The sequence below is a fragment of the Oryzias melastigma genome, linkage group LG5 (genome assembly GCF_002922805.2).
Source record: "Oryzias melastigma strain HK-1 linkage group LG5, ASM292280v2, whole genome shotgun sequence".
In the NCBI taxonomy this organism is placed as follows: Eukaryota; Metazoa; Chordata; class Actinopteri; order Beloniformes; family Adrianichthyidae; genus Oryzias; species Oryzias melastigma.
Window position 1 is genome coordinate 11638121 of NC_050516.1, and position 21691 is coordinate 11659811.

At 37.5% G+C, this 21691-nt stretch overlaps 2 protein-coding genes and 1 long non-coding RNA gene across 3 annotated transcripts in view; 2 read left to right on the forward strand and 1 right to left on the reverse strand.

The window, feature by feature from the left end:
- The window catches only part of LOC118598753, a 1379-nt gene extending 997 nt beyond the window's left edge, over nt 1-382 (reverse strand). Inside the window, exon 1 of the long non-coding RNA XR_004947858.1 lies at nt 175-382. This is a non-coding gene — a long non-coding RNA (uncharacterized LOC118598753). The remainder of the gene's footprint in view (nt 1-174) is intronic.
- A 297-nt stretch (nt 383-679) lies between these two features.
- Nucleotides 680-4428, forward strand: fmoda (fibromodulin a). Its single transcript, XM_024271235.2, has 6 exons — nt 680-774; nt 1318-1689; nt 1957-2079; nt 2176-2316; nt 3290-3557; nt 3688-4428. Exons 2-6 carry the CDS (start codon nt 1330-1332, stop codon nt 3837-3839), a joined length of 1044 nt encoding a protein of 347 aa, XP_024127003.1. The 5' UTR covers nt 680-774; nt 1318-1329; the 3' UTR covers nt 3840-4428.
- A 5961-nt stretch (nt 4429-10389) lies between these two features.
- slc6a14 (solute carrier family 6 member 14) lies at nt 10390-21290 on the forward strand. Its single transcript, XM_024271234.2, has 14 exons — nt 10390-10566; nt 10668-10799; nt 13306-13467; nt 13574-13685; nt 13766-13898; nt 16950-17090; nt 17912-18047; nt 18126-18218; nt 18293-18418; nt 18499-18617; nt 18785-18884; nt 18965-19074; nt 19846-20013; nt 20123-21290. The coding sequence occupies exons 1-14, from the start codon at nt 10497-10499 to the stop codon at nt 20276-20278; spliced, it is 1758 nt and encodes a 585-aa protein (XP_024127002.2). The 5' UTR covers nt 10390-10496; the 3' UTR covers nt 20279-21290.
- The last annotated feature ends 401 nt before the right edge of the window (nt 21291-21691 follow it).

Here is a 21691-nt window from a genome sequence, read left to right on the forward strand (position 1 = left end):
GACTGTCACACGTGTTTCTGCTCAACTCTTTACAAGAGGGAGGAGAAAACAAAGAATGGAGACAGCTGGATCCTCCACCACCAAACGTCAAAAGTTACAGCCTGGGATTGATAGATTCATGCGTTTGTTGCTTGGATAAGGTGCTTCTGCAGGTGAAAAATTAATTACATAGACCTAACAGAGAAATGAACTTTGGTGACTCGTTTTAGTTGTTGTCTTTAGAATTTGACCAGAGTTTTTGTTCACAAATGCCTTTTGTAATACAGTCACAAACTTTGTGAGCTCACTCAGGTTCTGAAACTTCATCTTCTTTTTGCACTTGTGTTATGAGATTCTGCTGCACTTTTTTGGTCTCAAATCTTCCAGTTTCTTCACTTTTTTTTTTAGAAGTACCCCCTTCCCATTAGTGTGTGCTACTACTGAGCAATATCCCAACACATAAACACAAACAAATAGAAACAATGAATAAAAATTCAATCCAAATGCCTAAAAAGAAAGAAAGTTCTTCTGCAGAAAGTGGGGAACAGATGGGAACAATCTATCAGCCTCTTTGCGTCCCACAAATGGGGTGCTTCCTGAAAGAGCACAATGGGGCGCAGGCGATTGGTTAAGGAAGTCAAAGTAACCAACAGCAGCCGAACACACAGAGGGGTGGAGTGAGGGCTGGCATAAAGAATCACAGATCAAAGGAAGAAGAAAAGGTTTTCACCAGGCTCCTATTTAGTACCGCGCACAACGAGAGGGAAGGGACAGGGAGGGCCGACCTCGGAGCAGGTAAGAAGTGTGCCAGTCTGTCTGTGTGTTTGTGCATGAATGTGAGAGTCTGTTTTTGCAGAACATGAAAGGTGAATGCTTGTTTTTTTCATACAACCGATTCATATAATGTTTAAAAATCAATACCATCTAGTAAATAGTTTAAATGTCAGTGCTGCTGCAGAGAAAAGGATAAAAAAGCACAACTATACATGACATGAATGACAAACAAGCCCTGCAGCAGCATTTTTATTAAACTTCTGCAGGAAGTCTTGAACATTGAGTCCATCTTGATCATGCAGCAGGAAAATTCAGATTTTTTACAAAACAAATGCATTTTTTTAAATGGTTACCTGCAAAAATTGTGACATTATTACAAATCTAGCCTTCAGTTTAGCTTTATTTCCTGGATTAAAGCTTCTGTACCTTTGAGGTAAAACAAACAACAATAAAAGTCCAGTTTGGGAAATATTGTTGTCTTATTGCTTGAAAAATTAAAAAAAATTCTTCACACGAGAAGCAATCTGATTTTTTTTTTGTTTCCTGATGTGTTCTCTCCATCAGACACTAAAGACCATGAAGATCGTCCTCCTCTTGTCCTCCCTTCTCCCAGTCTGTCTCTCCCACGGATACGACCCCTTCAGCTGGCTGTTTCGCCGCCACTGGCAGGAGCAGTACTATGGCGCCCTTCAGGCAGACACCACCGGAGGGCCCTGTCCTGAAGAGTGCGACTGCCCCCCCACCTACCCCGTGGCCATGTACTGTGACGGTCGGGGTCTGACGGCCGTTCCCTTCATCCCCTCCAGAATCAAGTTCCTTTACCTCCAAAACAACGCCATCACCTCTGTGCCCGAGTCGGCGTTTGTCAACGCGACCGATCTGGTGTGGCTCCTGATGCATTACAACCAGCTGACCTCTGAAGGCATTGATGAGAAGGTAGAGAGCAGCACACATGGGCGGTCCTGTGGAAGCAGATGGCTCCCAGATGGCTGTCATTTTAGTTTGATTGCTACACATGTTAAGCTTTTCTAATGCCATCATTCTTCCCGCAGTCATTAGAACGTTTTTTATGTCAGTTCTGGATATAATTGTAAGAAAACTTTGAAGAAATTTTTCCCCAAAAAAATCTTCTGGCTTAAACCTGAGCCGTATTTTAACAACACTATTGACAAATTATGAGTTGATTTTCTGTCTTTGTTTTAGGTTTTTTTGAGACTGAAGGGACTGGAGCGTTTATATCTCCACCACAATAATTTAACCAGCATACCTTCAAACCTTCCTCGCACCCTGAGAGACCTACGAATAAATCACAACACGATTGAAAAGGTAATGTTTCACAAATACGTATCTTTACGAGTTGTTTGTCCTTGGCCCTGGTGTGAGGAGTTTTTCAAGATTTTCAATCTTCTTTTTTTTTTCCAGATTTCACCTGCTGACCTAGATGGAATGGACAATCTCACCATCCTCTATCTCCATAATAATGCTGTCAAAGATCTGGGCTCTTCCTTGAAGTCTCTGAGATCCCTGGCACTGCTTGACATCAGTGGCAACCAGCTTAAAAATGTAACTGTGTCTATTTTCAAATCTACGCACCCCCTAAAGGGAGATCAAAGAAAAAAAAATCAAAGTGGAAGGAAAAAAAAAATCTGGTAACTAACTGTTGTAATTAATCAGTTACTATCTGGTGGGCACCACTTAGTATTTGGTTTGCATCAGTCATTATTTGGTACACACCAGTTACCAAATGCTAAGTGGTGCACACCAGATAGTAACTGTTGCACACCAGATAGTAACTGGTGCGCACCAAATACTTAGTGATATGCACCATTGCCCACAACTTGGTATTTAGTTCACATCAGTTACTATCTGGTGCGCACCACTTAGTATTTGGTGCGCACCAATAACTATCTGGTGAGTACCAGTTAGTATCTCGGGTGCTCCACTTACTCCCCTCTTGTGGACTTCTTAGTATTTGTTGTGCACCAAATACTAAGAGGTGCAGAAGAGGATAGTAAGGGGTGTACACCAAATATCTGTGCACCAAATACTAACTGGTGTGGACCAGTTATAATCTTATGAGTACCAGTTACTATGTGGTGAAGACCAACTACTATTAGGAGTGCACCAATTACTATCTGGTATGCACCACTTAGTATTTGGTGCATACCAATGACTGGTGAGTACCAGTTAGTATCTGGTGTGCACCACTTACTATCCTCTTGTGCATCATTTAGTATTTGGTGTGCACCCATTACAATCTTATGAGTACCAGTTACTATTTGGTGAACACTAGTCACTATCTGGTGTGCACCAGCTACTATCTGGTGTGCATCACTTAGTTTTTGGTTCACACCAGTAACTATCTGGTGTCCACCACTTAGTATTTGGTAAACACCAGTTACTATATGATGCGCACCAGTTACTAACCGGAAGCTTTCTTTTTTTACTTTGATTTTTTTTTCTTTGATGTCCCTGATCAAGATGAACAAACAATAAGCCTAAATAAAGAGATTCATTTTTGAACAAACACTTGCAGGTCCCAGAGGTTCTCCCTGCATCTCTGCACCAGCTGTACCTGGAGTACAACTCCATTGACTCACTGCCGGAGGACTTCCTGGGTGGGTTGTCTCACCTGCAGTACGTCAGGATGTCCCACAACCAGCTGTCGGATAAAGGGATTCCCTCCAACACGTTTAACGTGAGTGGGCTGGTGGAGCTGGACTTGAGTTTCAACAAACTGGAGCGAATCCCGTCTGTCAGCTCCACGCTCCAGCATCTGTATCTGCAGGCCAATCAGATTAAAGGTAAGGATGAAACCATCAAGTTGATTGAAGTTCTCTTTTATCTTAAATTGTTTGATTAAAAATGTTGTGAAATATGGTGAATCAGTTAGCGCTTAAAATGAACCTAATCGTCTTTGCTCTGTGGCTGCAGAGTTCACCCTGGGCAGTTTCTGCAGCATCGTAGACGTGGTGAATTTCTCCAAACTACAAACGCTTCGGCTGGACGGAAATGAGATCAGCCTTCAGGACATCCCAGTGGAGACCTCTGTCTGTCTGCGGCAGGCGTTCAGCATCCAGATCTAACACATCATTATGACTTCTTACTGGTCACCACAGGAGAAATTAGTTTGTTTTGTTGCATTTAAGATGCAATTACAAAAATTGAAAGATATTTTTAAAATTACATATATAAAAACAAGTCTGTGTTCAGAAAACAGCAGATAAGCTTAGTTAGCTGTGAACCAAAAGCATTACTGTGACCTGGATCCAACACTTTCATTTTAGGATCAAAAACATCTGTAATCAATTTTTTCTTATACAAAATATCTATTACTTTTTTCTTTTATCCTGATAAAATTATGATATTTTATAACGTGAGTTGTTAAGGAACAAAATTATTAAAAATAATAACTACCGGTACTCGAACCCAAACCTTTGACCGCTGCAGGAAAACTTTGCAGCTGGATGCCTTATAAAGATGATGTCATTTTTTTTCTTTTTCTGTCATTTGGTAAAAATAAAATATTACAGTTAAATGAGGAAATCATGAAAGTTTTATTGTTCTGTCATAGCGCTCTTAACGAGTTATGAATTTATGACTCAGATTATCACTTTAATCTGTTGTGTGTTTAAGAGCTGAAGAAATAAAATAAAATGAAAGGTTTAAAGTGTATTCACTTGTGTATATCTTCATCATGACCAAGTACAATCTTCTTTTTTTCTGGCATACAGGAATTTGAACTTTAAAACTTTTCAGGATTGAAGACAGTTTGATTCTCAACCTGATTAATCATAGTAAAGTTTTCAGAATTATCCAGATATTTTAAGCAACTGAGAGATTTAAAAAAAACTGTTTTGAGTTTTCATTACAAATTATAATACCTCATTTAAAAAGGAAGTGTTTGGTGAGTATAAACTGAATTGATGTGAACTAATAATGGTTCCTCCTTCTTATTTTGTGTGGTCACATATCTCTAATTCTTACCATGAAAACGGTGACACATCAGAGTCAAGCCGCGTGTGTGTCAGCTGGAGACTATTTTTATCTCATTCATCATAATGTCTTAGAATCTGTGGTTCCACCAGCTGATGGTCACAGAAAATGTTGACGCTCGTGTGTTTTTAGTGGTTAATTCTTTGGTCAAAAGTTACCAGCCAAAACAAACTCAAACGCCGGTTTTAGAAAAACCACAGAGATAATAGCTGAACAGAAATAGAAATAGCAGCTTGTGGCTTACAAAAGTTACAGGTGTTATTTACTTCTTGCAGAAGTTTGCTTTGTTTATCTAATTTTTTTTTCAATGACTGTTTGTTACTGGTCATTACAGGAAGTAGTTCAGAATTAAAGTGATAATTTTACAGCGGCAAGATTTCAAACTTTTGTGACCACAAATTTTGTAAAATAGCTCAGTTCTATGAATTATATTTATAAAGTTATTTTTAATTTTCAAACAATAAGAGTGAAATCAAACAATACAAATACTTTTTTCCAAATATTTCCCAAACTGGACTTCTATTGTTGTTTGTTTTGCCTCAAAGGTACATTTTCAGAAGCTTTAATCCAAACAATGAGGAAATAAACATGAACTGAAGGCTAGATTTGTAAAAATGTCACAATTTTTGCATGTAACCATTAAAAGAAAATGCATTAGTTTTGTAAAAAAGAAGTTCACATAGCCCAAATGTTCTATATCACCATGCAGTTTTCTTTAACACAAACTTTTGCTTAATTTTCTGGACAAAAACAAGCAGTAAGAAGTTACATTTCTTTCTGAACTGATGTTTTTTTTTTGCGACGATCAGCATATATATCACTTTCCTTTGCAGTCGAGGCCGGCTCAGTGGCATGTTGTCATGTTACCGTGACAACACGCTGCATCATGTATCAAATACTCCGTTCTTTGTGAAAAAAACGATCTAAACCAAAGAAATAACTAGAATAAAGCACTAAATATCAACTGAATATAATTTCTTCTGTAATTGACTGTAGTACAAGCAGGATAATGCTCTTCAACGTGTGCATTATCAAAAATAAACTCACTTCGCGCAAGAACCATCTTCTGATTCACGTTGGACGGTTCAGGCCTCCAGGGTGTGGTTTAATTTCTGATAATGCACGCTGTGAAGGGCATTATCTCTTACTTGTAGGAAAAGATTAAGAGAATAAATACTGGCTGCTGGCTTCATAAATCCTTGTTTTTCTTTGCTTTGACTTTAAACCTGTAACTGCCAGCTCAACCAAACAGAGGAGAACATTTAGAAGACATTTTATTGAAAACATTGATTGTGTTATTTATTTCCACTAAGGCAATGAGAAGCAGAAAAAAAATGTTTTTGGTTGATTTAAAAAAATTAACATTAGTTTGAATTTGAATTTGAATTTTTTTTAACAAATTTAAAACAGTTTAAAATTTGAAGTTTGAATTTCGAAATCAACCAAAAATATTTTTTTATGCTTCTCATTGCCTACTTCTTATTGCCTTAATTTATTTAAATTTACATTTAAATTTAAATTTTGAAATCAACCAAAACCATTTTTGGATTTTGTCACATATTCATTCATCTCCAAAATCCCATCAGATACGTTTTATATATATATATATATATTTTCTTACACTTAAATGCTTTTTAAAGATTTTCTGTTAATTGTCTTTAAACTTTGATTAAATTCCTATTTTCATACAGGTATGTATTTTTCGTAAAGAACACATTTATAATTTGAAGATTCATCATTATTCATTAAGTTGTCATGTTAAATTTGTTATATAAACAGTATTGTCACAGACGTTTTTAAATCTGTGTTCAGCTTCACCCTCAGATGGAATAAAATCAGCACAGCAACCGCAAACTCTGTGGTTAATATTTGAAAGCTGGATTTAACTATATATATTTTTTTATGGTCGTCTCTGTTTTCCCTTGTCGTTTTTTTTTTTTTTTTTGTTACTCGCAAAGTATCTTTATTTTAAATATCTATACTGGCTTTAAAACCCCTCAGCAGAAATATTCCAATTAATAACTATGTTTTTATATCAAATCCATCATTATTTTGGTTGTTTTAAAACATTAAACCAGAATTATTGCACATTTCTCTGACCCTTTCTGCTGTGCTCATCTGTTGATCTTTCCTCTGTTATCTGTTTTCATCATGTCAGGAGGTCAAGTCACATTCACACGATGACCACACAGATGCCTGCTTCCACAGGCCGTCATTATGCTGGGTGTCACTGACCATCATGGTTTGTGTCCGCTGTGTGTCAGCAGCTGCAGGATTAGGGAGTCCGGGTTTGACTGTGAGGATTCCTGACGCCATTAATGGTCAAGACGTCATTATTTACTTTTATCAGACATTATAACTCTGAAAGAGGGTGTGGTGGTGATGATTTATAGAAGTATTTTTTTATTATTACATAAGGCCTAAACTTGTCTCATTACTTCAGACTGAGCAGCTGCAGAAAAGCCACAAAGGCAGGGAGTCTTCCTCACCAACAGGTGTAACGTTCCTGCCGAGAGGCTGGAAACACAGTCATGCACTTCAGGGGAGGGTCAAGACAGCGGACAGGTTAGGAAACCTCCCTCTGTTATCTTTGCAGGGTCGACCTTAAAAGGAAACATGCACCAAGAATTGAAATCTCTCCTTCAGACTTTAGCAAGCAGCTGAGGACATGAAGAAGTACGGCTGGAGTAGCTTTACCAATTTGATTTTTAAAAATTCTGCTGATGAGCAGGTAAGATCCACACCTGCTTCTACACACTTTTGTTTCTTTAATAATGTTGGCATTTTTATTAAATGTTAAAGTAAAGAAGTTATTTTTACATAACAATTTTCTCTGATAATAGAGTATTTTTTGTCATGACTTCACAGGCTTATTTGTTTTTTACATAGTATCATTTTATAGAAACATGCTACAAGAGCTAAATTAGTACTACCTAGGTTTTACTGACAGAACTGTATTTGAAAAAAATGTCATAAATACTCAGTTATTATTTGTTTATTATCCTTCAAAAAAAACATTTGTTGTTTTCTTTAAGAAAAATCATGAAAAACTGGAGTTGAGGAGGACACAAACAATTCAACTATCACACACTTTAATTTGAAAAATCTGAAATAGAAGGGAACACAAACGGGAAAAAATGTGACCTGATGGCGACTGCCTGAAAATAATTAACCTAAATACACGGAGGCTAATTGACCTGAAACAAATACAGCCTGAAACTGAAATCTGGAGTGACAGAGAAGGGAAGGAGCAACATCTGAAAACAACACAACCACAAGATCAAATCCTCTATGTTTTTATTTCGGTTAAATTGATTTTTTTTTTTTTTTTTCTTTTCAGACTAAAATAGGTTCCAAATATTATGTTTAACCTGTTTTTGTCCAAGAAAACATACCGAAACTGTTTCAGGAAAGAGAAGAAGAATTTATACAAGAAAAAAAAACTTTGTTAGAAAGAGATAAACAAAAAAGTCTGAATTTCTGTCTATGGTGTGAGATTGTGGAATAACATGAAGGAAAATATCAAAATGGGTAAAAATGTCACACAATAAAAAAAAATTCAGGACACAAACTAGTTAAATCTGCGAGTGGCGTTGAAGGCCCAGAGGGTACTATTCTCTTCTGTCCTCGCCGCCCACCTTTGCCCCGGCGCTACTTCCTGAGTCCCCTTCACACCAGAGGTCTGCTACCTTTAACAGTAAAAGAGTCATTTGGGCTTGTTTTCTACTGATCAAAACTCAGTAGGAGCCACAAAGTCTTATCTTGATACTGCTGTGCATTCATTACAATGTATTTAATAATAACAAGAAAGAATTATGCTTATTTTGTGGCATAAATAAAAACAGAAATATAAAACAAACTAACACTTATTCAACATGTAAAACTATTTTATTAAGTTTGACAAGAGCTCTAATGATGTCCTTTCAAAATAAAAGAGGCCTTGTGCTAGACTGGATCTTCCCAGTGCAGCTCTGGAAAGCGTAAGACCATATGTGCTTTGAACTAATAACGGATCAGACGTTTAACCAAAGTTTTGTTTAGAATTTGAAACTGGTGTATTCTGGAGGAATCTTAGAGCAAACAAGACCTCTTCAAGTCGTCAGGAATGTAAAAACCTTTACATAATTAATTTTTGAGGTGCATCTCTGCTATAAATGTATAAACTTAACAAATCTAAATTAAGTGCTAATTTAGCAACCCTTAAAAAAATACTTGGAGAGGTAAATGAGCCAGAAGCAGCTCTGGAGCCGCAGGTTGCAGACCTGCTTTACACTGACCCAATTTTACAAACGGATGTAAAAACAAAAACACTATTTTCAAAATGGCGACTTTTCTGATGTTTTTATCTCCATAAAAACCATTTTGTGTTTTGGTCGCTTGAGGATACGAGCAGATCTATGAAAGTTTTAGAAGAATCGGCTAAAGTAAACTTTTAGATTTACTTTTTTTCACAGTTTCACAATTTTCACAGTATTCCGTTAAAAAATGTGCAAGTAACACGAGAATGCCATTTTTGCGAGCTCGCTATGCGCACAACATTTAAGTTCTTTGCAACATTTTTTCTAATTGTTCCCTAATGATTCCCAAGAAGTTAGAAAACAAACTATGAAAATCTCTATGAGTTTTTGTTTTAGTAGGTAAAAAATGTTTTTTTTTTCAAGATGGCGCCTTCTTCTCAAGGTTAAAAGTTAACTAAACTTCTGAGTTGATTTTAGACTCATGTTGGCGGCATGTGTGTGAAATTTCATGAAGATCTCTCAGAGAAAAGTTTCCTTTTCCCATTTTTCGACAAAGTCGTCATGTAGCCATCCCATAATAATTTCAAAACTTCCTTTGGACATTCCCAACAAATGTCTTTTGGTTTTTGGTGTTTGTTGCGATAGTTTGTTAATTTCTATAGAGTTACAATAGTGACAAAAGTTTTGTGCATCTGTAAGAAAAAAATTGTAACTGTAGAAAATATGTGCACGTCTGTAAAATAGTTTTGTAGCTGTAGAAAAAATGTGTGTCTGTAAAAAAAAAAAAATAATAACTGTGGGACAAAACGTGTGCATCTTTAAAAAAGTTTTTTATAACTGTAGAAAAAAAAATGTATGTATCTTTAAAAAATTTTGTCCGTATGAAACGTCTCTGAAAAACGCTTTGGGAGTCTCAGCGTCATTCTGAATTATGACACTCCCAGCGAGATATTTGTGCCAAAACTGACCTGTGTCAGAGTGGGGGGGTGGGGGAGGTGAAAATCAACCAATCAGAGGACGGAAGATCAAGAGACTATTTCTTTCTGGAAGGTTTTAGACGTTGATTTTGATTACAAATGCAAAACATTTTTACAGACGTACTAACTAATTTTTTCTACAGTTACATTTATTTTACAGATGCACAATACTTTTGTCACTAATATAACTTAATAATTTTATTTCTTCTTTTTGTGTTTATGTGAATAAAGATTTATATTAATATATGTATGCATAAAATATAGCAACATTTGGATGTGGGAATTAATAATCTTTTTTCTGGCCACTCCTTTTTTGAGCACTTTATTGCTTCATGTTTGTTTGCTCTGTCTTTTTAATTTAAGAAAAACAAAACAAACTTTAACACATGACAAAACCCACTCCTAAAGCTAACCTTCCATTTCCACACAGTTTGTGACACGTTTCTTCACTGTACAGGATGCTCACGTGGATCCCGGAGACGAGAATCCAGATCGTGGGAACTGGGCCAACAAGACCGACTACATTCTGTCAATGATCGGCTATGCTGTTGGTTTGGGAAACATTTGGAGGTTTCCATATTTGGCCTACAAGAATGGAGGGGGTACAAGAGCTCATAGTCTTTAATTCATCTGTGACCCTTTTTTATTTTAGGAGGAGGTTAGATGACATTTGTTTGATCCTATCGTGCTTCATTTTGACCAGGCGCCTTTCTCATCCCCTACTTCACAATGCTGGTGGTGGCTGGAATCCCTCTGTTCTTCCTGGAAAGTGCTTTCGGGCAGTTCTGCAGCCAGGGACCAATCAACGCATGGAAAGCAGTGCCAATCCTGCAGGGTGAGACGAGGAGATTATTTGGGTGCAAAACACGAGCGCGACATATGGAAGACGGATTTGTGTGATTTGAGGTTAATGAACAACTATGAGACAATAAAACAGCTCAGAACTCCTATTCAGGGAAACTTTTTTTGTTAAAGACCAACTATATTAGTAAAAATTAACTCTGAACGCAGATAACCATTTTTATTGGACTACAGCCAACACAACATGGCAACTACTGAGATGTTTTATGTCATTTGTAAAGAGAGTTTTGTTATAAATAAAGGAACATATTCTTCAAAACATCATTGAAGCACTAAATAATCAGCATCATATACTACAGCTGTCTGGATCTAAGAAATACGAAACAGTTTTTTGATGACATTTTTTCATCTCTGGATGATGTTTAACCCTTTGACACCGGAGCTTTAGTGATGTTCTTTGACTTCTTGTAGCAATATTAAGGTCTAGACCAGGGTCCCCAAACTTTTTTTGTGAGGGCCACATTATTGTTTTCTTCTCTGATGTGAAGCAGGGGTCAGTTTGTAGGCTAACAGAAAAATTGTAACAATCACAGCCTAAACGTAAACGTTTATGGTTTTCCAGAAAGCCACACAGAGCCCCATTTTAAATAATTCATTCTGTAATCTGCACAGAAAAAAATAATACGAAAACATATCAAAAATTAAACCAACTAGAAAAGTTGCATTACCTGTGATAATGCTAGTGTGAATGCTTTTTTCTGAAAGTGGTCACTAAAGATGGTGAAGCTGTTTACTGAAAATTCATTCATTGATTCATCATATTGGCCGGGGTCGCAGGGTGCGAGAGCCTAACCCAGCTACTGAAGGGCGAAGGCGGGGTACACCCTGGACAGGTCGCCAGTCTGTCACAGGGCCTCAAGCACACACATACACTCTCACATCCACACCTAGGGGCAATTTAGAGTCACCAATCAACCTATGAAGCATGTTTTTGGACGGTGGGAGGAAGCCGGAGTCCCCGGTGAAAACCCACGCATGCACGGGGAGAACATGCAAACTCCACACAGAAAGGTCCCAGCCGGGAGTCGAACCAGGGCCTTCTCGCTGTGAGGCAAGAGCGCTAACCACTGCGCCACCCTGCAGCCTGTGTACTGAAGATGCTGGAGAAATTTATTTTAATTGCTAAATGTCATGAAATTGCTGAACATTTTAATACCAAACTTGTATTGTTTGCAGAAAGTGCACAAAATATGGAAAGAATTTCATGAAAATAAAAACTTTCAATTTAGCTAAAATATTAGCTTAACTCCAAATTAGCCCAAAAAACCTCAGTAGATGCCAAATTTAGCCAAAAAAGATAATGTGTTGCTAAAACACTAGCTTAACTCCAAATTTTCTCAAAAATCGTTAGTAGTTACTAAATTAGCCAAAAAAAGCTAGCACATTGCTGAAATACTATCTCAGAATTAGCCCAAAAATGTAATTGGATACCAAATTAGCCAAAACTATTAGCATGTTGTCAAAATATTGGCTAAACCTCTGTGGTATTATTATCTTTAACATGCTGAATGTTTTGATATCAATATTGTACAGGTTTTAAAGTGCACAAAAATTTGATGAATTGCATGAAAAAAAAAAAAACTATGTAAAATTGTAAACAAAAAATTACATAACTTATATATATTTTTTTATGAAATTTAACAATACTAAAAAAAAAGCATGAATTTACTGAACATGCTGAATGTTTTTAAGTGAAGAAATTGGAGAAATTTGAAAAATACCATTCATTTCAATGGGGCTGAAAAATCTGATAAATTGCGTAAAATCGTAAAAAACATAAAGTTTTCAAATACCAAACGTACAAGTGACAATATCCTTAACAAACTCTCACCAAAATTGCAGAAATTGCTGAAAGTGTGATTGAGTTTTTATGTGTCAAAAGGTCTATGGAAAGAAATTAAATAATAAGAAAGAGAACCAGAATCACTTGTGTGAATTCTTTGTAAACATTCACACAATAAATACTCTATCATCTACCGTAATAGTTCAGACTGCAGAAGGGTGGAATAAAAAGTCACTTTCTATGTGGGTCTCGATCAGTTAGGTTAAGAAAAAATATATATATATGCATCCCTCAAAGTGTTTGGGAGGCCGGGCCAAATGGGGAGGAGGGCCGGATCCACAGTTTGGGGCCCCCTGGTCAAGGCGACCAACTTAATCACATATTGCGATTGCAAAAATGTTGGTTAAGTAACCAGCTTAAGTGTTATCACTTATCAAAAAGTTTGTTATTTAGGCGTCACCAATGACAGCTCAGGTGTTAAAGGTTTATTGTTGAAAAAGCTGCTTGTTACAGACTTGATACTCAACGGAGTCAATAAAGTAGAGGACCTTTTAGGGAAAAAGATGAACAAACAGGGTGCTATGGAGGCAAAGTGAATGTTCACATTCAGACTATTTTTATTCAAGTTCAAAGACTTCTCACTATTATTTTTGTCTGTCAACTTAATAACCTTTCACTTAATCGTTTTGTTCTTCAGGAGTCGGAATTGCAGCAGTCATGGTGACTCTTGTAGTGTCTATTTACTACAATGTCATCATCGCCTACAGCCTGTACTACATGTTTGCCTCCATGCAGTCTCCTCTGCCGTGGTCCGACTGCTTCAGCTGGGCAGACAGCAGCTGCAGCAACATGAGTGCAGGTGACTGTTTTCCTCTCCTCTCAATACTGTTCTGCTCACATGCTGGGATTTATTAGAAATTAAGACATTTATTTTGGATGGATTTTGTGATTTTTTTTTTTCTTAGTGTTTTGCAATGAAAGCAGTGTTTTGGCGGCCAACTTAACTCAAGGAAACAACACGTGTGCTTCATCCAACATGTCAGTGTCTGTGCAGAGTCCGAGTGAGCAATACTGGGAGTAAGGATCACACATTTGATTAAACAGTGACACTTGTCCGAAGGCACAGCTACAATAGAGATGTGGTTCTTCCTTCACAGTCGCGTGGCTCTGCAGCGGTCCAGCGGTCTGGATGAAACAGGACCTGTAGTTTGGCACTTGGCTCTCTGCCTGCTGCTGAGCTCGCTGTTTGTCGCAGCAGCACTCATCAGGGGCATCAAGTCATCGGGGAAGGTGAGGTCACACCTCCTTCTGTTAGTATCTAGGGTTTTTTTTAAACGTTTTTATTAAGATAAAAACAATCAAAAATCAATTAAAAATAATTAACAAATAAATCTCAAATTGGGGAAAAATTAATTGCGATTAATCGCAATACACTTTTTAATTAGTTACAGTATTTGTCAACCGCTTATTATCTGAGAATAATCAAAATATGGAACTGAGTACATTCCATAACCATCCACCTCTGTGAAACATAAACACTCACCTGAGCACAGGTGTCAGCTCACCTTAGCACTAACCATTTGTGTGACAGAATGAAAGTCTTTATCTGAATGGGTTTGTATGATGGAGTGTGTGAGCTGCTGTTACAGTTGAATTGAGTACATGTGTAGTATATGTATAGCAGTGGCGGGCATGCATTTCCCACCTAGGCCTTCAGTAGTGCTCCATCTGAATCAATCCAACCCTCATTAACTATTTTATGGCTATAAAACTTGTACTGCAGGTACAGCTGCCACACACACACCAAAAGCATAAAAAAATAACATGATAAAATTTCAATATTATGTAGGGATATAGTAAAATTTTACTCACCAAAAATCCAGATTATTTAAACACAAAATCCATCCTTTCTATCCTCAAGAAGATCACTCTGTCGTGCAGAATCCGTGCGTTTCGCAGATGGAAAGTGTTCCGTGGCTGTGATAAGCTGGAAAAGGCTGCATGCGGGAAATGTTCTGGTATTCCTGAAGCCTCTTGTGGTCCAGGAGGGAGACAAACATCAGTTTTTGTGATCAATCAAGGTCTGTGTCTGGAAAATAATATTGTCGGTAGTGCGCGCGAAGATTTTGCGCTGCAAAATACATGTCTGGAAGCAGCGCAACCAGAGAGACAGCAATGAAAGGACGAAGACAGAGTATTTGGAATTATTGAATACGTATTCACGGAAATAAATAATAATTAATATCAGTCTGTGATTCAGATATTTTTAGGCCAGCAGAGAAGGCCTTGCAGGCCCTGACGGCCCGCCACTGGTGTATAGTATATGTGAATTCATATAATATGTTCAGTTTAAATGCGGAGACTATTTTGGGCAACAAGTGTGTGTGTAACTATAGAGTGTGTGTGTAGACAGGCCCCGCCCATTCTAGTTTATCACTTAGTCCTGGTTGTTTTATGATGTCGCTTCCCTCTGTTGCCATCTTATCTATAAAAGCAAAACTATAGTAATAGTTCGGTAATACACATTTGTGTTGACAGCTACCATCAAATAACCAATCGTCAGTGCAGAACTCTTGATGTGTGTTTAATATAAACCACTTCAATTATTAAGCCATGGAGAGGGTGGTCAGCGGGATGTTTGGCCTTAGAAGTGTTTGTGATTCAAATTTAATGCTGAATGCGAACATAGAGGAAAGCATAAATAACTACAGAGAAGGGAAACGCTGAAAAACCAGCAGAAGAAGAAGAACTGGGGAAAGGCCTGGAGCTGCACTTATGCAGCTGCAAGAAGATTTCTAATTGCACTCTTTTATGCTAAAGAGGGTCAAATTGCACGAAGACGTAAGTTAAAACATTCTCTCACTTATTTGCAGTATAAACCCAACACACTGTTTTATATTTTTATACAGTATTATTATTATTTCTATGACATTGGCTGCATACTCTGTCTGCAGGTAGTTGCTCAGCGGCCCAAAAGGTTTCAGCAAAAGGGATTAAAAATGGGGTTCAGTGGTTAAGACTGAGGGATGAGGGCACAAAGTTTAAAACACAACAGTGAAAGAAGGGAAAAGCATGATGACAGCCAGCTTTAACTAACATAATTCTAATCTTTTGAGATTCCAAGTGTTTGGAGAAGATACAGCCTCTCCATCACCTCTTTGCTCTTTAATCAGTTGTTTTTTGGTTATCAGTGGGCGGTCTCAAAAAAAGTCTTAATGGCGTCTTCCATCTCCCTGCACACTTTGGTGTTTCACTCAATGTAAATATTCTAGTTTTGTCTTCTGTCTCATCAGCAGTAGTCTGTGTGCTTGGTTAGTGGACCAACTTGAATTGTTTTCAAGCTAGTGTACATTTACAGTCATAAAACGGTATCAGGCCCTGGAGAGATTACGTCTAAATCCTGAGAGCTACTGATGCCAAAGCACAAGAAGAGCCAGATCCACTGCACTAAAGGGGCCATACCATGTTTTCTTAAGCCTTTCAGAGTAAGCTATATTCTTGTAAATGATCATATGTGACCTTTGGAACACTAAACACAAATTATTTATGAAATATTAGTTATTTTTCATGAGTTGAATGGTCTTAAATAAGCCTGCGTCTAAAGTAACGAACACCTGTTTCAGCTGGAATTTATTGAAGACAGGACACAACTGGAAGATATACGGTATTCTGCATCTAAAATGAAAGTTGTTTTGCTGATCATCATTAGCTCAGTGGAGAAATTGAGTGTTGGTGTTAGACTGGGGCGGTCAGAGCGAGTCTTCCTGGAGGGAGCAGTTCGCATTAGTCTTGCGTTAGCATGTTTCCACACGCTTGTTTTCGTGGGTATGGGAGGGGCTGCTGCAGACAGCACAGGTCATTAGAGGATTACTCTTAAATGCATGAACGGATCAAAATACTGCTTTGAGCTTCTTTATAGTGAGGAATGAACAGTGAAATACACTTAAAACCTCAAAAAGTAGAATTTTCATGGTAGGGCCCCTTTGAATAGGGATATTGTTATGACTCTGCAGGAGTTTTTTTTTACTCACTATGGCTTCAAAACAAACCCCATTTCTGACTTCATCTCCGTGTGAACTGAGGGAGAGCTAAACTCTTGGATGTCTGTGTCTAGAACAGTATAACTTACTGTGATTTTTGAATACACCTGCAGCGTGCAGAAGTGAGCTCTTCACTCCTTGCTGCAGGCAAAACGCTAAGAGATGAGTTTTTGATCGAATATTTGAATATCTGGAAAACTTTGTACAAGCTAACATTATTTCCTTAAAGTCCATATTTCAGAAAATGTTTCCTGGCAGAAACATTTCTGACTCTGACTCATTTTATTTTATTTCTGTACAGGTTGTGTATTTCACAGCAACATTTCCATATGTGGTGATTTTGATCCTGCTGATCAGAGGTGTGACGCTAGAGGGCGCCAGGGATGGGATCGAGTTCTACATTGGCTCCAAGTCCAACCTGGCAAAGCTGACTGAAGCAGAGGTATGCACCCACACATTTGACAGGATGCTGCACTGGTTACCATTCTCTCATCATCAAAAGCAGACGTCCCCAAACTTTCTCTTGAGAGGGCCACATAACTGTTTACTTCTCTGATGGGGGGACCGGAGTCAGTTTGTAGGCTAACATAAAAAGTTTTACAATCACAGCCTAAACGCAAAGATTTATGGTTTTCCAGAAAGTCACACATAGCCAAATTTTAAATAATTAATTTCTGTAATTTTCAGAGAAAATTAATGTTAAAGCATTTTAAAATCTTGATGTATAGCATTACCTGTGATAGATTAATAGTTGAAGATGCTTAAATTGATAGCTAAAAACACTGAAGATGATAGCTAGCTAAAATATTAGTGAAGTGCCAAATTAGTCGAAAAAACTCAAAAAAATTCTGAATTAGCCAAAACAGCTAGCAGGTAGCTGAAATATTAGCTAAATGAAAATTAGCCGAAAAAAAAATCTAAATTAGCCAAAACAGCTAGCATGTAGCTGAAATATTATCTAAATGCCAAGTTAGCCTAAAATATTGGAAAAATGTCTAATTTAGCCAAAACAGCTGGCATAAAGCTAAAATATTAGCTAAACTCCAAAGTTGCCTAAAAAAACTGAAAAAGCCTAAAATTGCCAAAACATCTAGCACGTAGCTAAAGTTTTAGATAAATGCCAATTTAGCCTAAAAAACTGTAAAAATGTCTAATTTAGCCGAAACAGTTTGGGGTACCAAGCCAAATGTGGAGGAGGGCCTGTTCTGGCCCGCGGGCCGTAGTTTTTGTACCCCTGATCTAAAGCAGCTATGTGTGTTTTAGGTGTGGAAAGACGCTGCGACTCAGACCTTCTATTCTCTTTCTATTGGCTGGGGCGGACTCGTGACTCTCTCTTCTTACAACAACTTTCACAACAACATGTTCAAAGACACGTTTGCTGTCACTCTGACTAATGCTGGTAGGAGCCTGAAAAGCAGATTTTTTTTTTTTTGAAGACAAAAAACATAAATTTACCACATACTTTAAATTTTTTTAGGTACCAGCGTTCTGGCCGGCTTTGCTATATTTTCAATACTGGGACACATGGCTCACGTCTACAACATACCTGTTGATAAAGTCGTGAAAGAAGGTCAGACGGTGAAAGCATTTCCCACCAGTGGAAATGGGGTCATGTTTAAATGTTTTGTTGTTTTCATTTTGCAGGATTCGGCTTGGCCTTCATTGCCTATCCAGATGCTCTTTCTAAGCTTCCCATTTCTCCACTGTGGTCCGTTCTGTTCTTCGTCATGCTTCTGACTGTTGGTCTGGACAGTCAGTTTGCAGGAATAGGTGAGATCTATTGCTCACAGATGTTGTTTAGCCTCAGGTGGATTCTATTTTTGTTGAGTGTGTTGTTGTTTTTTCATTAGAGGTCCTAACCACCTGCCTGGTTGATGCTTTTCCAAAATACTTCAAATCCAAACGGGGCATAGTGACAGTAGCTACTTGTTCCATACTATACCTGCTGGGCCTGCCATGTGTCACTAGGGTAGGTGTTCTTCACTGAAGTCTCCCAATGAATTTAAACATTCATTTGAGCTAAAACCTGAAATGTATTTATTTATTGTCAACTTTTATGAATTCAGATTAATTATGTGTGTTCTCACACTTAGCATTGTAACTACTTGAAATGCAGTTTGTGTGTGCATTTTACAGGCAGGAATATACTGGGTGACCCTGATTGACCAGTTTGCTGCCACCTGGGTGATGATGCTTTTGGTCGTTTTGGAGATAATTGGCATCGTCTTCATATACGGTGAGTAGTTAGACAGATTATTACACAGCAGTGTGATCAACTGTTGCTCTTACTGTATATGTTCACCTCAACCTTCACAGGAGGAAACCGTTTCATCAAAGACATCGAGATGATGCTCGGTAAAAAGTCGTTTGCTTTCTGGCTGTGGTGGAGAGCGTGCTGGTTCTTCATCAGCCCTTGTATCATATTGGTAAGAAAAGTTCAAACTATTGTTACAACACTTCATTCTTTAGATTAGATTGGACTGGACTGAACTGGACTACTGAACTTTTAAGAATCCTTAAGTAACAATAAATTACATGGCTATGTAAGGAGATATATCAATGTTAATTACACAACATTTTCTGGTCTGTATTTACTAACAAAACTAACGGTAGCTGGTACAAGTTCTGGCAATCCTGTGACCCTGAAAGGGATTTAGTGGGTTAATAAGATGGATGGATGACTGAAAAGCCAATTTACTTTCACACTATCACTGAACCATACCAGGGTTCACTTATTAATAAATCAAAGGAACCAAACTCTGGTGTAAACCAGAGCTTACTATCCATGTACCGCTTATCATTTCAATAGCATAAATGCAGAAATAAATGAATCTTCACAGTACCAACCTAACACACCACCATGATGTCTTCGTGGATTTAAAGGGCAAAGCTTTCTATCTTTTTGTTTTCCCATGAAAAATCAATGAATCTCTTGTTATTTTTTCAGTATTTTTAGTTTTTAAAAGCACAAACTTAATTTTATCTCAATCTTTGCATTGTTCACCTCCATATTAATGATATGTATATTTTTTCTGTTGTTTCTTAAAACTAAAATATAATTTAAAAATATTCAGTGTAACACTAAACCATTATGGAGTCGGTCCATTGTAATTTCTCTGCATTTAACTGATAAGACTGAAGGTTATAAACGAATAAAACATTTTGTTGTAGCTGAACATGTTTGTCTGTTTATTTAGGTGATCCTGGGATGGTCAATTGCCACATTTTCTCCTCCTACCTATGGAAAGGTGCAGTACCCGGGCTGGGGGCTGGCTCTGGGCTGGTCTTTGGTTGCTTTCGTGCTCATCTGGATCCCTGTTGTGGCCCTTTATAATCTGCGTAAGGCCAGAGGAAGCCCCTGGGAGGTGGGTTTGTGCAGTATGAATCAGTATTCCATGTACTGTTTCTATGTAGATTGTAAAGCTGCTCCCAGAAAATCCTTAAATTTGAGGATTTATCTTTGTTTTTTCACAGCGATTCAAGTCACTGTGCTCTCCATCTGAGGAGTGGCATCCCTACCTGGACATCCATCGCGGAGAGCGCTACTCAGAAGAGCGCTGTTACAACAGAAAGGACCATAAAAACCATCATGAGGTTGACGTCAGTGTGATCTCCAGCTCATGGCTGTGACATGTTTGTTAGCAGCTTTAGTTGCTGATTTTTTTGTTTTAAATTCAGTTGATTTTTTTCTTTTTGTAAGTGCATCGGTTTGTGTGCATACAGAAAGAGGGAAGATTTGCACATAGTAAACTGTAAAACAATACGAACTTTAAATTGACTTTTTAAATGTTGATTTCTAACAGATAACTGATCCCTTTTATTTATTTCTAACTCTTAACCAGCAGTTCAGGTGTCTGAACACAACCAGGCAGTGAATCCGTGTTTACTTGAATGATACTAATATAGATTTTTAGACATTAAGGTTTAATTTTTGAGTTAAAAAATGACTAGTAAATAAACCTTTACATTAAGCAGTAATATTTATATCTACAACAGTAAATTATACCAGACTAATTAAGAAAAATAATGACAAAGTGCAGATTAACTTCCTTCTTGTGGTGTAAAGAATGTTTATATGGGTTTTTGCTTCCACTTGTGTATTTATTTCATCAATGGCTATTTAATCTACAGTAATATTAATGCACCAGTTTAATTTAGATGTTTTATTTTATGTATTTTTTTCTGTGTATTTCAGTAAATATGTGTCTTTTTTATGTAGCTTATATGGAAGACGCTGTAAGCGGTGTTCGCTTAATCCAGTGTGGATCCTTAGGCGAGACCCTTCATGCTGTTGCCTATCTGGGTCTCCCTGTGCCTTGAAAGTACAGGGTTGTGTAAAGAAGGGCAAAACTCTCTGCCAAACCATCTGTGCAAATCTGTGGGTCGCTATGGCAACCTCTGACAGGATAAGCCAAAAGTTGAATGTCTGAATGTGTCATTTAATGCTGGAAGTGTCTCTGAATTTAATCTGAAAGTGTCTCTAAAATAAAATAATTTCAACTTTGAAGGTCAGTCTTTTATTAGTGTTTTGGTCTTTTTTTCTCACATTCACATATTTTCTGTCCACAATAATGTGCAACATTTTGAGGGTCTGTAGGTCTAGACTTAGCAGTTTTTCTCACTATGACTGAATTAGTTTCTCTCCTCCCACTGTGGAAAAATCATGTTGTTTAAATTCAGGAAGTATTTTCCACAGATCAATCTGAACCTGTGATGTCAGAGAACCTCAGACTGTAAATACAAAAAAAAAGGGCATCAGGAGGTAGCAGAATCGTTGTGACAGCATTTACCTCATGGAGATCAACACATTCTGTCTCCTTGTAACAAACAACAAACATTTTATTGATCATTAACACAAACATAAACCTCATATGTGCAACAGAAGCCAAAGTTTTGAATTTACAAAATAGTAAAGGATTCAGCGAGATTCTAGCGTGTGATGTCCATCCCATTTCACTGGATTGCCTCAACATAAGTAAAACAGAGAATGTTTGATTGTCTTTGTTGAAACATTTTAAAGCTAAATTGGACAATTTATTTTTT

What these genes read in the sequence shown, in the direction of transcription:
- fmoda (XM_024271235.2), top strand. Translation starts at nt 1,330, where the DNA reads ATGAAGATCGTCCTCCTCTTGTCCTCCCTTCTCCCAGTCTGTCTCTCC. An exon ending in CTGAAGGCATTGATGAGAAG is followed by an intron (nt 1,690 to 1,956) that starts GTAGAGAGCAGC and finishes TCTTTGTTTTAG; the next exon opens with GTTTTTTTGAGACTGAAGGG. An exon ending in ATCACAACACGATTGAAAAG is followed by an intron (nt 2,080 to 2,175) that starts GTAATGTTTCAC and finishes TTTTTTTTCCAG; the next exon opens with ATTTCACCTGCTGACCTAGA.
- slc6a14 (XM_024271234.2), top strand. Translation starts at nt 10,497, where the DNA reads ATGATCGGCTATGCTGTTGGTTTGGGAAACATTTGGAGGTTTCCATAT. An exon ending in AGCAGTGCCAATCCTGCAGG is followed by an intron (nt 10,800 to 13,305) that starts GTGAGACGAGGA and finishes TTTGTTCTTCAG; the next exon opens with GAGTCGGAATTGCAGCAGTC. An exon ending in TCAGCCCTTGTATCATATTG is followed by an intron (nt 19,075 to 19,845) that starts GTAAGAAAAGTT and finishes CTGTTTATTTAG; the next exon opens with GTGATCCTGGGATGGTCAAT.